Source organism: Grampus griseus (assembly GCF_964374135.1).
Source record: "Grampus griseus genome assembly, chromosome: 1".
NCBI lineage: Eukaryota > Metazoa > Chordata > Mammalia > Artiodactyla > Delphinidae > Grampus > Grampus griseus.
The window spans coordinates 39,776,227-39,789,518 of record NC_139017.1 but is presented as its reverse complement, the minus strand read 5'-3'; the positions used below and the strand labels follow the sequence as shown (position 1 = coordinate 39,789,518).

Here is a 13,292-nt window from a genome sequence, read left to right as displayed (position 1 = left end):
ACCACTACCATATTGCAGTCCACAGTCTGAGACACAGTACTCCATGACATCCTTTTAAATAATAGAAAAATCTACCATGGAATAACACCCCTTTGGGAGCAATGTCTTTCTACCACTGCCCTGGTTATGAAGTGTATCCTAAACCTCTACTGTACCCGCTACTCTGTACCACATACAGTAGAGGTATCGTGAATGTACTTAAGCCAACAGTACATGATATTTTATCATCACCTTCCCCTCGTACAATACCACAGCATCCAACTGAACTTTGGAGTCATGAGATGATTTTGGATAATAAAATCATTACCCCACACAGCTCAGGGTGATCTTGGGAGGATAATTCTGCAGCTATAAATATTAGCAGCAGAGACACATCAATAAAAAGTCATGCCTCAAGTGTGAAAGCTCGTGCCATCCGGGTGAAATGGTGGCCTTTGGAGGGGTTCTTTCTGGGTTTGCCTCCATTCCTGTGCCTTGATACTGCCAAGTCAGGCTCCCTTACTCATTCACCAGTGGGGAGCTCAAGATGGTGCTAGGGGCAAAGAAGTGATCACTTTTTGAAACTTTTTCTCTCATTTATTTTATGAAACTATACACTAACTTGATTCAAACAAAAACAATGTCAGTTATTGTCTCGTTACACAAGGCATGTTTAGGTCAAAGCTGGCAAGCAAAATCCATTTTCCGAGTACTGGTGGGAGATAACACTCACACATTTGCTGGCCGGCTGGCTAGGAGTTTGGCTTATCTGTGGAACTGTGATTTTAAACATTAGCCTCTCTGGCACCCTACAATATAGGAGCCATAAATACTTCCAGAGTATGCTGCTGCCTGGGGCCTTTCAGCGTATTCCCAAGTATTGACAGGAGGGTATTAAAAACTGCATTAAAAACACAACCACCAAAGCTACTGAGGTAGATTTCACAGATGTGATTCCACGTCTGGAGCAAATAAATCTCTGTTCTGCGTTCACGGCTGCTTGGAACCCAGGGAGAAAACATTGGCAAGACATATAACTCTACTCCAAAATCACAAGGACAAGTTCTTGCAAGCTCTCTGGGTCTGTTAAACACACCCATGTCTAACCCGGATCCACAAGATGAAATGTGGGCCTCAGAGAATATGGAGGAAGGGATGGAAGGGATGTTAAGAACACCCACTGGGCACAGCGCATGCAGACTGACAGCTTTTTCCAGAGAGCAGATGGAAAATGGGGGAGGCGTTCTGGCCAAAAGAAGAAGATAGTATATTGCAGCTGTGGAAGATTTTCTCAGACAGTCTAGCAAGATGCAGCCGTGTGATCTGCATCTTTGCATGCATTATTTTGGTCATTGTTTCGTTCTCTAAACTAAGCCCATGAAATTCACCACCGTCAGTTTCCTTCAGAGTTTCCTGGGGCTCAGTTTTTACTGTTTCATTGTTTTGAGAGTTCTCACTCTGAAAAATAAGAGTAGAATACACAATAGGATCCATGAGGGTTGACGCCATCCTATTTCCTTGGACAGGACTTTCTGACACTTAAAAAATATATGTGGTTATCTATGCTGGGTGAACAAAAACACTACACCCAACCATGGTACACTTCCCATATTCTGTATCAAAACCATTAGAACTGATACATAGGCCAGACATCTGGCTGTATTTTAAAGGCTCAGAGGAACCTACCTATAATTTGGCTACGGTTGAAAAGTCCAATGAAGAAAGGAAATAATGCCAGACACAGATTTTCTAAGGTTATTGATCACAGCAGACTAGGAATCTGAACCTTGTATTGTTTTGAAAAACGTCCTGTAACAACTGTTAACAATTATACTAATACAATTCCCATTGGTACACAGATAATTCCCCTACTTCAGAGGTCAGAGCAAATGGTGACATTCTAAACAAATGTGTTCTGTCATTAGGAGCCCTGAGGAAGGTAAGCTATTTAGGAAACACTTCACTGCATGCACACATGTATCCATACCTCTAAATTCTAACTGAAGTAAAGCTAAGCTGACCAATTTTAAAGTCTATGAAATACTGAGATATGAAGATTTGGAGTGTTTGAAATGGTAACAAACATTTAATGACCCAAATGCACTGAATAATGTGGCACATTTTGCAAGATTCATTATCAACCACACCGTTATGGCTTATGTTGAAATTAGCCCACTCTTCTAAACATCATGCAAATTTGGGACTTCAGCTCTAAAATGCCTAACCAGTAGTACTACAAGGGAGAAACAGTACGTTTCTGTTGCTCTTGAACATCATAACTCCAGTGACAGAAACATAATGCCTGTGATTTCCAAATTCTCTGTCATCTGCCACTTACACACCGAAAGGGCTAATCCTCAGCTTCACCTGTGAGTTCTCGGGAGAGTTACAACACACAGAGAGAAGAAAAAGTTAAACCCTCTGTAATGAGCAAGCTTCAGAAATAGCTGACCTGAGGTTTTTTTTCCCTGAGGCCGCTGGGCTTCCTTCTCTCTGTGCAGTGATAGGCATGGCCTTCCAGTTGACTAAGAAAAGCACAGGAGTTCAAAAACACTCCCTTGGGGTTTGGGGACAAGCCAGGATGCACAGTGGCAGCCCGTATGTGTTCTCCTCCCTGCCCTTTTACCGTTAACCCGGCAATCTTCAGCCAGCCTTCCCAACACGCCCCTCTCCACCCCCCACTTCTTACCTTGATGTGGGAGGCGTTAATGTAGCCTGTGTTGTTTTCTTTGGTCGGTATGAGCTCTACGCGGTTCTCCTCGTAGGGGACGACCTCCCGGATACGGCTGCGCTCAGCATTTTCTGGCAGAGCTGCTGTGCTGAAAACGCCATTTGCCTTTTTCTTTGGAATCTGCTCATATTCTGTGAATACCATTCCCTCTTCGAGCTTCTTCTTCAGGGTTCTGAACTGCAACAGAAATTGATCTCCAGCTCTCTGAATTATCTTATCCAAACACTCCAACCAAACCACCACATTTCTTCAAATATTTACAGTGACAGTGTTAATAAGTAGTTTCAAGATGGACAACTAATATTTGATTATTTGGTCTCATTACCGACCATATTGCTCGTGTCTCTTGTCCAATAACCAATTTCCTTCTCACTCATACCTTAAACAGAACGAATCTGCCAGACCAGGCAAGGGTTGAAATTCAAAATTAGTATTTTCGTTATTATCACCTCTGTTTAAAGTTCTAGTGATAAGGAGATCGTTCATCTTAATTACCCAGACGTCCTTCCCTCCACTTACACAGCTGTTCTTAGCTAAATTTTAAGATGATACTGGTCTACAGTCCTCTAGTCGTGAGGATTAGACGCCCCATCTTTTATTTTTCCCACGGTCAAGCTACTAATAACAAAACATGGTATTAATTAGATTAAATGATCCCTTTAAAGACCCTTCTGGCTCTAAGAGCATGCTAATACTTCATACATGCTGGCAAAACCTAAACCCTAATCTTATTGTAATGCACTCTATTACATTTACATGACCTGTTTCTTAACCTGACAGCAATTTCAGGAACTAAAAGAACGCGTTTCTTCACCTCTGAAACACTACCACGCAACTTCTGGTTACTTTTCCCACAATGCATTACCCTAACAATGATAAACCAGCCATATGTTATAGCCAAACAAGGGGCCAGTGTATTAAAGAATTCTATAAATGTGTGGGTCAAAGAATCACTCCCTAGTAAAGGGTATTTGTTCACACAAATCACAGAAATTGAGAGCTACAGCAACCGCTTAACTTCTTCATTTTGCAAAAAAAATAAAGACACAGGCCCAGAGACACTGAATGACTTGACCATGGCCACACAGCTAGGTAAGGGCTGGTGTCTTTAGGGGTCGCCATGGCACCAACCTGACAAAGAAACATGAGATGTTGAAAAGGATCAATTTAATACAGCACAGACCAGGTCTTGCTAAGCTTCAAATTGAAGAATGAATTCGTCAAACACGCCTTCGTGCTGGCATGTCTGGGCGAGGAGAGAGCGTTGGAATCCTAAGACCACAGAGAATGAGTCACATGTTTGACAAGCCCAGCGCTTACCCTCTCATCCATGGGAACTCGGGTGGCATCAACGCGACTTTCTTCCCGCCCCGAGCCCCGAGCAACCGAGAGTCCGTTCAAGGCTGCCAACATCAGTGGCCTCTTCTGTGCCTCCAGGCCTGCCATCTTCTGCTTCTCTAGATTCTTGCGGCAAGAAAAGGCATGTTCTCATTGTTTGTAATACCAGGAGAATGCTGGAATGTGTTTTAATCTCCCCAAATCTGTAACTCCCCAGCCAAGGAATGCAGACAGTCACCATTAGCAGGGCAAATTCAAACAGTCTTCCCATTATTCCCACTGTGCTGGAGGAAGCTGGTTCCTCCAGGCCTCCTGACCTTTTATTTAAAATAGAGGAATGAACGAACAAACAAACAAGAGCAAAGACTCCACACAAATACACCCTGCCTCGGGGCTCACCAGAAAACAGTGTACACCAGACACTTTAGGAAGATAAGGGCTGAAGGAAGACAGGACAAGGAAAAGAGAAACAGAGATTCATGAATAATCAAACTTAATCACAATGATAGACCTTTTGTACAGATTAAACAGTAAAAACCTTATAAAAACTGTTTGTTGCATTCTTAAGAGGTTGGATACATACATAAATGGACAAAAACCTTCCCAAGTTTCCATTCAGAGGGGCTCAAGCCTTGAGGGTGTTAATCCTGTATTGACTCTCTCTGGTCCCCGGGATATCATCCCCAAAATGAGAGCTGCTGTGGTTCTAGCAAAGTCACTAATACCACAGCCTGGGGCCACCCGAGATGACCTACCCAGCAGCACCCTTCATGCTTCATCCAGAAGACCCACAGGAATGGACACCATGGCTCCCAGGGACCATGGTGGAGCAGCGGTGGATGTGACGGAGCCACAGGAGAACACGGATCTAGGGGCCCAGCAGAGCACTTAGCGGAAGGTTCGGTTGTTGACACCTGGCGCTTGTTTGTGGCTTTGCAACTCCTCTCTATCTCACCTGCACAGACACTGAAACTGGATCAGTCGGGGCTCCTGTTACCTGGTCTACGGCTGTGCTTCCTCACGCCCTCTAAACTGATGGAGGTACCAACAAACCTCCATTTGCTCATTTCAGGCAAGACAACGGGAGCATTTCCCACCAAATAATCTTGTCTTAGAAGACAAAAGCACAGAGAGACTTCATAAAGCATAGAAACAGATGAGTTTTACAGAGTTTATGATTTTGAGCCACACGAAAGGGAAACCAATTTGCAGGTTCCTTTGGTTGCCACAGATGAAGGAGTCATCTTATTCCTGTTTTCTTGTTTCAAACCTTTAGGTATTTCTTTTCTTAGTCTGTCATTTAGAAATCTACTCCCCAGAGAAGTATCTTGATGGAGCCGTGGTGCAGATTATTCTAATTGTGGGTGTAAGGGGACGGCATTACACCCCTACATGCATGCCCTCAATGCCACCTACAGTCAGAATGGAGCCTTGGGAACTATATCCAATATCCTGGGATAAACCATAATGAAAAAGAATATAAACGCATATAAATATATCCGAGACACTTTGCTGTACAGCAGAAATTAAGCACAACATTGTAAATTAACTATACTTCAATAAAGTTAAAAAAAAAAGAATGGAGCCCTGGCCTTTATGAGTGATTCTGTCAGTAAGATGCTTGGTCCAGTGACAGGGCTGACCCATTAGACAAACAAAAGGAGCATCTCAGAGGAAGATTAACTGTGAGAAAGTGAGAAAGGTCCCAAAGGTATAATATTCTTAAGAATGGCCCTGGTTTCTCAACCCCAGACAGATTTTGAAAGTTTTGGATTTAAATGTGGTGGTGTGTGGGGGGGGTGGGGGGGAGGTGTTAGTTTACTTGCTTATTAGTTTGTTTTTGTAAGGGAGAATTTTCCCCCCATTATCTCTTTTAGTTGAGAATGTTTTACTCCTCCACAAAGTTTTAAGAGAGCAAAGTTTTTTTAAATAAATGGTCCTGAGGTCTTCCCAACAGTCCTTCTGCTTCCTTCCCACCATAAGGTAACCCCAACTGGGCCCCAAAGCCCAAAGAAACCTATTTGTCTTTCTTGGGAAAGGATTACTACTTACCTAATGAAAACTGAAACCCCAGGGATAACCTATTTCTCTTAGCTCCTCCTTACTTATCCTATCATCTTATTACAAGAGATCAAAAATAATTAATTCAAAGATCTGATTTGGCCTTTTCTCTTCCCAGTACCTGATTTGGGGTTAGGTGACTAAAGACAGTGAAATGTCTTCCAGGCAGCAGTAGGAGCCAGGAGAAGCTATCAAGACAACAGGCCTGAACTATATCCATCAAATGGATAAGCACCTCCAGAACTGGAGGGAGAGACTTGCCTGCAGGGCAAATTCTCCCCATAGCTGTCTCCCTCCAGTTCCTATTTGGTTACATTTTCTCATTTTCTTATCCTAGGGAGGCCCTGACAGCCTCCTCTTCTTAGCCATGCCTAACAAGCCAGGCAAAGGCTACCCATGGTGGGGGAGGGACACAGTCATCTGGGATGTGGGGAGGTCATTGGGGTGAGTTTCTTCACAAAGACAATAGAGACCCATCCCAAGCATCAGCGCCAGTGGTGGTCACCACCTTGCCTGGCTCACTGAAGACCCTCCAAGTCCTACTCTGAGGTTGGGACACCAGCCAAGGGCGGCAGCCCTTGAGCTCACAAGTGTGTAGGATTTGGGGAAAAAATCAGAGAAGGGACTTCCCTGGAGGTCCAGTGGTTAAGACTCCGTGCTTCCAATGCATGGGACCAGGATCTTAGCTGCTGGTCGAGGAACTAAGAACCCACATGCTATGAGGCATAGCCAAGACATAAACAGTTTTTAAAATTAAAAGAAAGAAAGAAGAAGAAGGTACACATTTAAAAAAAAAAAAATCAGGGAAAATGACATAGGGCTGGGGTAATGATGTTCCTGAACTAGTTAAGGGGTAAAATTGGCTATTCGCTCTTACCCAATGGATGGGATGGGAGGACACGTGGAAACAGTGGGAAAGGCCCTTGCTCCTTTGTGATAATGCCTGAAGCACTATGTAGGGAACCAGTGCCGTGAATTTGGCTACAGGCTTTTGTTTAATACAGGTAACAAGAGAAGAGAACGAAGACGACCTAAGTGAGGCTAGGGGACCACGTAGGCAGCAGCTGAATGCTTAGACGGATGGGTTCTTGATACCGAGTTGTGTTATAGGGGTGTGAGGCCAAGAAGTGCTGAAAATCCCTTTCTACCAGTGCTTACTTTTCCCAAACTCAGAAAGCTCTCCCCGCAGGCACCCAGCCCCGCATCTCATTCCAGCATCTCATTCCATCCCCAGGAAAAGGCTCCCCCGCGAGGCACCTAGCCCCGCATCTCAGCCCAACGGTCTTATTTCCCACAGGCACAGCACAACTTTCACAATTTCCCTCTAGGTGGAAAAAGTTACGCCTGTACCAACTTCTTAGCGATACTCCACGGATGGCCAAAACCGTGAGGCTAAGAATGTTCTTAAGGCTTGTCTAAAGTAGGAACGTTGCTATGGACTAGACTCCTAAACCGAGGGACTTGGCTTCCTTAAAACTTTGGCTCTTTACAGGTTGATTCCCTCTGGAGAACTGGGAGACTTAAAAATGAAAGAAGTCTAATGAACTCCATCAAAGCCCATTTTAAGTTACAACTGCTCTGGAGTTCCTAAAATAAGCCCTGGCTACCTTATAGTTCAGCTGTGGTACATGCAGAGGAGAAGTCAGTCTAGGTTTGAATGGTTATATTAAGAGGATTTTTTAAGGGAGTGAATACTTCCAGGACAAGTGTGGCGTGTGTATAAATATGCAAGTGTGAATTCTTGATAGAATAAGAATGGTCAATGGAAGCTCAACGGTAAACTTCTGGGTTTATTGTTATTCTCTTGGATGTGTGTTAAACATCTCTCGAAAGAAGATTTGAACGTAAAGCTGGATACATCATGGACAATATTGATGAACGATCCTGACATCTAGATCTACACAGAAAGCTGTGCTCTGAAGGGACCAAAGTACCAGGAGATGGAGGAAGGTGAGCTCCTGGCAGCTCATGCAATGGGAAGTCTGACCCTGAATAAACAGCAAATGCTGGCCCAGACACCAATCTCAACACCACCAACCTGTAAGATCCTGACTCTCTCACAGCACTTTGCACCAAGCACACCTATGAGAAGCCATGAATGAGAATGGAAGGTTTATGTGAAAACCAAGTTCTGTGAAATGAAACACTACCTGTTTATATGCCAAGTGATTTTTAAATCTCTACCACATTCCCTGAATAAGGCTTGCGCTTTCTTCAGTGCCCAGAGGATGTATGTCTAAATCATGGAAAAGGAGCAGAGGGGGCCACGGGAGAGGGTGGAAATCAGCCCGTTTAACTGTCCCTCGGAAGATGCCCTGGGAGAGGAAGCCACTTACCCGGATCATCATCTCTCTTTCTATAATGCTGTCCTCCAGGGAGAACATTTCAGACACAGGTCTCTCCTTCACAGGCTCTTTCTTGACCCGCTCCTTCACACTTGTCAGGTCGGGCTCTGAGATGGATGGACCAAGAGAGGACCCGTTGATGGCCATCTGGTCAGCCCGGGAGATACTGATGGCCTTGGCTGGCCCCTGCCTCAGGACCCTGGCCCTGGCGATGGCGGGAGGAAGGCACACCTGGTCTTGCCCCAGCGCCCCGTTGCTCACACTTTTCCTGGGTCCGGGGTACTCGGGTGGGGGCTTGTTTGGAATGCGGGCTAAGGCGGCCTGTAGCTGGGCGCTGTACTCCATCTTCTCGCGGAGCACGGGGATCTGGGGCACCGGTTCCGGAGCCTCCTCTTCTTCCTCCTCGCTCTCGCTGCTGTGGATCAGCATCGTGGCATCCGAGAAAGTCTTCCTGTGGTGATACTCGGGAAGCTGGGGGACCTCGTGGCTCCCCGGCACCTCCTCGGGTGGCCCCGGCTCTCGCAGAGTGTTGCGGCGGGCCATGGGGATGTTCAGCGACTTCAAGGTCATGGCTTCCATGCCCCGCACCATGCTGCTCATCACCTCCAGGCTGTGGCGCTTGTGCACTGTGCCGTGGTGCTTGGTGGCCGTGAGGGGCTCGCTCACCTCCTGGAGAGACTGATGCACCACCGGGGAGCTGTCCTCCTGGAAGGTCTTCACGGACAGCTGCACTTTGCGAGTCACCAAGTCGGGGCTACTGCCGCTGACGTACTTGTGGCGGTGGCTGGCGAGGTCCGGGGTGCTCGTGGCGGGGCGGGGCCGTGGGTAGGGGGGTGGTGGCCGGAAGAGATAGTTTTTGAGCATGTGGGCCGTGTTGTAGTTATAGGTGCCCTGGAGCTGCATGTTGGCCAACTCCGGGGTGCTCACCGTGTGTGAGATGGCGCTTGCCCCGGGCTTGCTTGGCACCGTGGTATTCTTCGGGTTGATCTGGTCCGATGGACTGACCAGTTTGTTACCGTAGCCCCCCTGGGGCCCGTAAGGGACAGTGTAGGGGTGCCTCTCCCGCATCTCGGGCTGGCTGTACACCAGATCCTCTGGCTGGTTGTAGGCGTGGGTGTTGATGATGTTGAGGTTTCGCAGGGACTGGCTCTGGCTGTCCGTGTGCACGACCCCCCTCTTCATCTGCCGCATGACTGTCTCATAATCGGGGGTCGGCCGGTAGGATGGCACGATGATGGCGCTGTGCCGGTGGCTCGGGATGTAGTCAGCCCGCATGATGTCACTCCCAGGGATGCTGAGGTTGGAGGACACGGGAGAAGCCTGGATGAAGCTTTGGGAGCAACTGAGGGAGTTGACGCTGTGAATGCTACACACACTGCCATTGGTGACGGTGCCATTTATATAACTTAAGTCCAGGCTGTTGTGCGAGTTGCAATACAAGGCTTCTTCATTCCCATGGAAGATGCTGTCTGCAAGAAGTCACACAGAGGCACGTGAACGTCCACACCATCCTGCTTCAATCCAGCTCATCCTCACACTTACAGACATCATAAAAAGGGAAATCCCATGGTCTCCACCCACATATTCCATGGAAAAACTGGTACTTTCTTGGGCAAGATGCCAACATATGGAAGGAACATTTTAAAGCACACTAAAAAGAAAAAGTGAATCTAAACAAAGAAAGCTCTGCACATACGGAACCGTTATCACCTGGGTTAAGTTCTCGATGTGGCCACGAGCTTTTAAATCAGGCACCAACAACGGCCCTCACGTTGGGAGACCTGTCCTCTTGTTCACGGCTCAGCGACAGAACTGGGTGTTTGGGTCAGGAAGTCAAGAACTTTAATAGAGCAATAGATTTGAAATTATTGAGTCCTGGGAGCTGATCTTCCTGACCGCAGTGGGAAAACTCCCTGTATCTGAGGGACTGCCGCGCATCCGTCAAGGCACGAGGCAAATAACACAGTCAGGATGTCAGCATGCGTGATCGGCAACCAACGGAGGGCAAAGTAAGAATCAGGAGGTTTTTTTAGCCACTGCCTAAAACCCGCCTCTACAGGTGGCTTCATCACTGAGGTCAGTTTCCCATGAAAATTAATAATACTTTAAAGAGGTACCTAAAGAGATAAAAAGCAGATTTCTAAAGTAAGGCCCATTCTGGATGTCCAGTGTTCCTTTAACACACACATGCACAGACACCCCTAGGCAGGCAACCTCTTGCCAACACACTTTTCTGTGGGCAAAGTATATTCATTTTTACACTATAGATTTAAGCATGAGCAGAGTAGAAGAAAGCAAAGGCAGAAAAGATTAAAAAACAGAAAAGGTGACTGAAAACACTTGGCTGCCTGAAGAGGAGGGGTGGGAACATAGACCAGATGAGAGGATACAGGCGAGAAAAACTAGGAGAACGTGTTGCATTTATCCGCCTTAATGGGGTTTGGTGCCCTCCCACAGAAGCAGGGTAACTCTGCTAGTCTGCTTATAAAAAGTTGTGTTTTATTAAATTACATCATCTTGATTATCTTAGTCTCCATGCTCACATTTAGACAGTGCAGAAAGAGTCAAAGCAGCTAGCATATGATAACCCAGAAACAAATTATCCAATTACCATACTGTCAACATCCAATGTTTAATCCCATTCCTTTTTGGAGATACAGTTAGTGTAATGATTCCAGAGCCTGGCTCAAGAGTCAGGACACCAATCTTCATATCCAAGCTTCCCAGTACCCTTTCTGTACCCCAGTTTCTGTATCTGTCAAATGGAAATAATAACAGTACGTATCTCCTAGGTTTATTTTGAGGATTAAATGAGACAATACAGTGCAAGTGCTCAGAACAAGTGCTTAAGGAGAGGAATTGCTCTATAAATGCTCATTCTCAGAATAATTATTATTGGAATGGGTTTTTTTACACACTTTGCATGGGAGTGTTTAGGGAGAAAAAGAGGAATAAAACAGTTTAATAAGTGCACCGAGAAAGGGGCCAGTGGGAGAGGTCGGAAAGGAGAGTTAAAATGAGGGGCTGAGGGCTTCCCTGGTGGCGCAGTTGTTGAGGGTCCGCCTGCCGATGCAGGGGACAAGGGTTCGTGCCCCGGTCCGGGAAGATCCCACATGCCGCGGAGCGGCTGGGCCCGTGGGCCATGGCCGCTGAGCCTGTGCTCCGCAACGGGAGAGGCCACAACAGTGAGAGGCCCGCGTACCGCAAAAAAAAAAAAAAAAAAAAAAAATGAGGGGCTGAGATTTTATGTGTATTTCTTTCAATTATTCTGATGCCTGTGTTCTCTGTCACCTTGAAAACCTGCTTGACTGTTACAAGCTCTCTGACACTGACAAGGAGGGTGAAGAGTATTCTGTGGGGCTTAGCCGTCACTCTCCTCTCTGTCCCACTTACAAGAAGGAAGAGGAGAAAGGAACTTGCTCACTGCCTTCCCCCAAGTCCCTCTGGAGTCAATTCTGGGGAGATTTTCCTCTCAGGAGTAAATGATATTCTATGCCTTTCTCAAATCCAAGCTGTTGCCCGCTGCCATTCAGATAATGATAAAGTTAAAATGAAAGCATCACGGTCACCCCCCAAAAAAAGTCTCAGTACCCATCACCAGTTCTCAACTTTGCGTCTTAAGAAGGGACAGCGGCCAGCCAGTTACCTTGAGAAGTGTGTGTTTCCGAGTAGTGTTCGCCACACTGGACATGCATGGGAGGCAAGATGTACGGTTGTTGCCGGGGCTGAAACAGAGAACACAGCACAGGTGGGAGGCCTTGGCGCAAACGGCCGTAACACTCACGAGCACCAGCGCGAGCACACGATGGTCCCCATCGTTCACCACGCCTGCAGGGAGGCACGCTGCAGATGCTCTGCTCTCCACACTCAACCCAACCCTGCCCTAAGCATCTGCACCTCCGTCTCGTCACCAAGCTTAGGACTGGAGAAACAAGAAGCGGGGAATGGGGAGGCTGGTTCAAGGAGAGAAAGAGGCTGTAATCAACATGAAGGCCCCTATTTATAACGTATTTTCTAACACCCCTGCAAGGCTCCCAACGCCTTTTTTAAAGGAATAACTCAGAAGATGTACTTTATTATGTTCCACCTAAAACATAATGAGAGTAAGGCGGAAGCCTGTTTCCTACTATTCAAAATTCGGTCCCTCCTGAAGCTACAAGTTCGTACCCATCAGCACAGTTGTACCTATGACCCTAGTTCACAGTGCCTCAAATAGGGACAGGGGAGTGTTAAGATGGGCCCACTTGCAAATTTATATAAAATCTGAAATGTGATCCCTAACAATGAGCGTGCAGTTCCCAGGACCACTTATGGACCCTCCCATTGCAGAGGATCCAGTTCAACCATCTAGCCCTTCAGTGAGGACTCCTCGCCATAAGACTCTTAAAGATGGACATTGAGACTCAACCTGAATAACTCCGTGCTGCAGAGGAGGGTGAAACTTATAGAGAAAACACCAAAATGCTTAGAGAGCTTCACTAACTGGGGAGCTGAGAAAGGAAATATGATGAATGGCTAATATGGTCTAGAGCAAGTCATTTAACCTCAGTAGGTCTCAGCTTCCTGTCACTCAAATCAGTCTCCTCCCTCCAACATGATCCATTTTATTCCCATATTAGGGTTCCAGGTAAAAATGTGTTTGAAGGAAGAGTTTTGATATTAAAAAATAAACTTTAAGCTTATAAACCACCAAACAGGATGATCTCTTATATTTCTATTTGATTATTTTAAAATTAATCTTATAGATATTAGTTTAAATGTTACTGCTTTGGGACAGAGCTGAGATCAAGTCAAAAAAAAAAAAAACCCCACAAAGCCAGCAGGGGTCACACTTTCTC

General features: G+C 46.2%; 1 protein-coding gene across 1 annotated transcript in view; it reads right to left on the bottom strand.

Moving 5' to 3' along the window:
* Positions 1–13,292, bottom strand: part of PTPN14 (protein tyrosine phosphatase non-receptor type 14) — a 107,647-nt gene that overhangs the window by 19,442 nt on the left and 74,913 nt on the right. Inside the window, exons 11-14 of the mRNA XM_082680584.1 lie at positions 12,101–12,179; positions 8,446–9,923; positions 4,031–4,174; positions 2,669–2,887 (exon numbers count right to left, since the gene is read on the bottom strand). Coding sequence (XP_082536710.1) covers positions 2,669–2,887; positions 4,031–4,174; positions 8,446–9,923; positions 12,101–12,179 — 1,920 coding nt within the window. The remainder of the gene's footprint in view (positions 1–2,668; positions 2,888–4,030; positions 4,175–8,445; positions 9,924–12,100; positions 12,180–13,292) is intronic.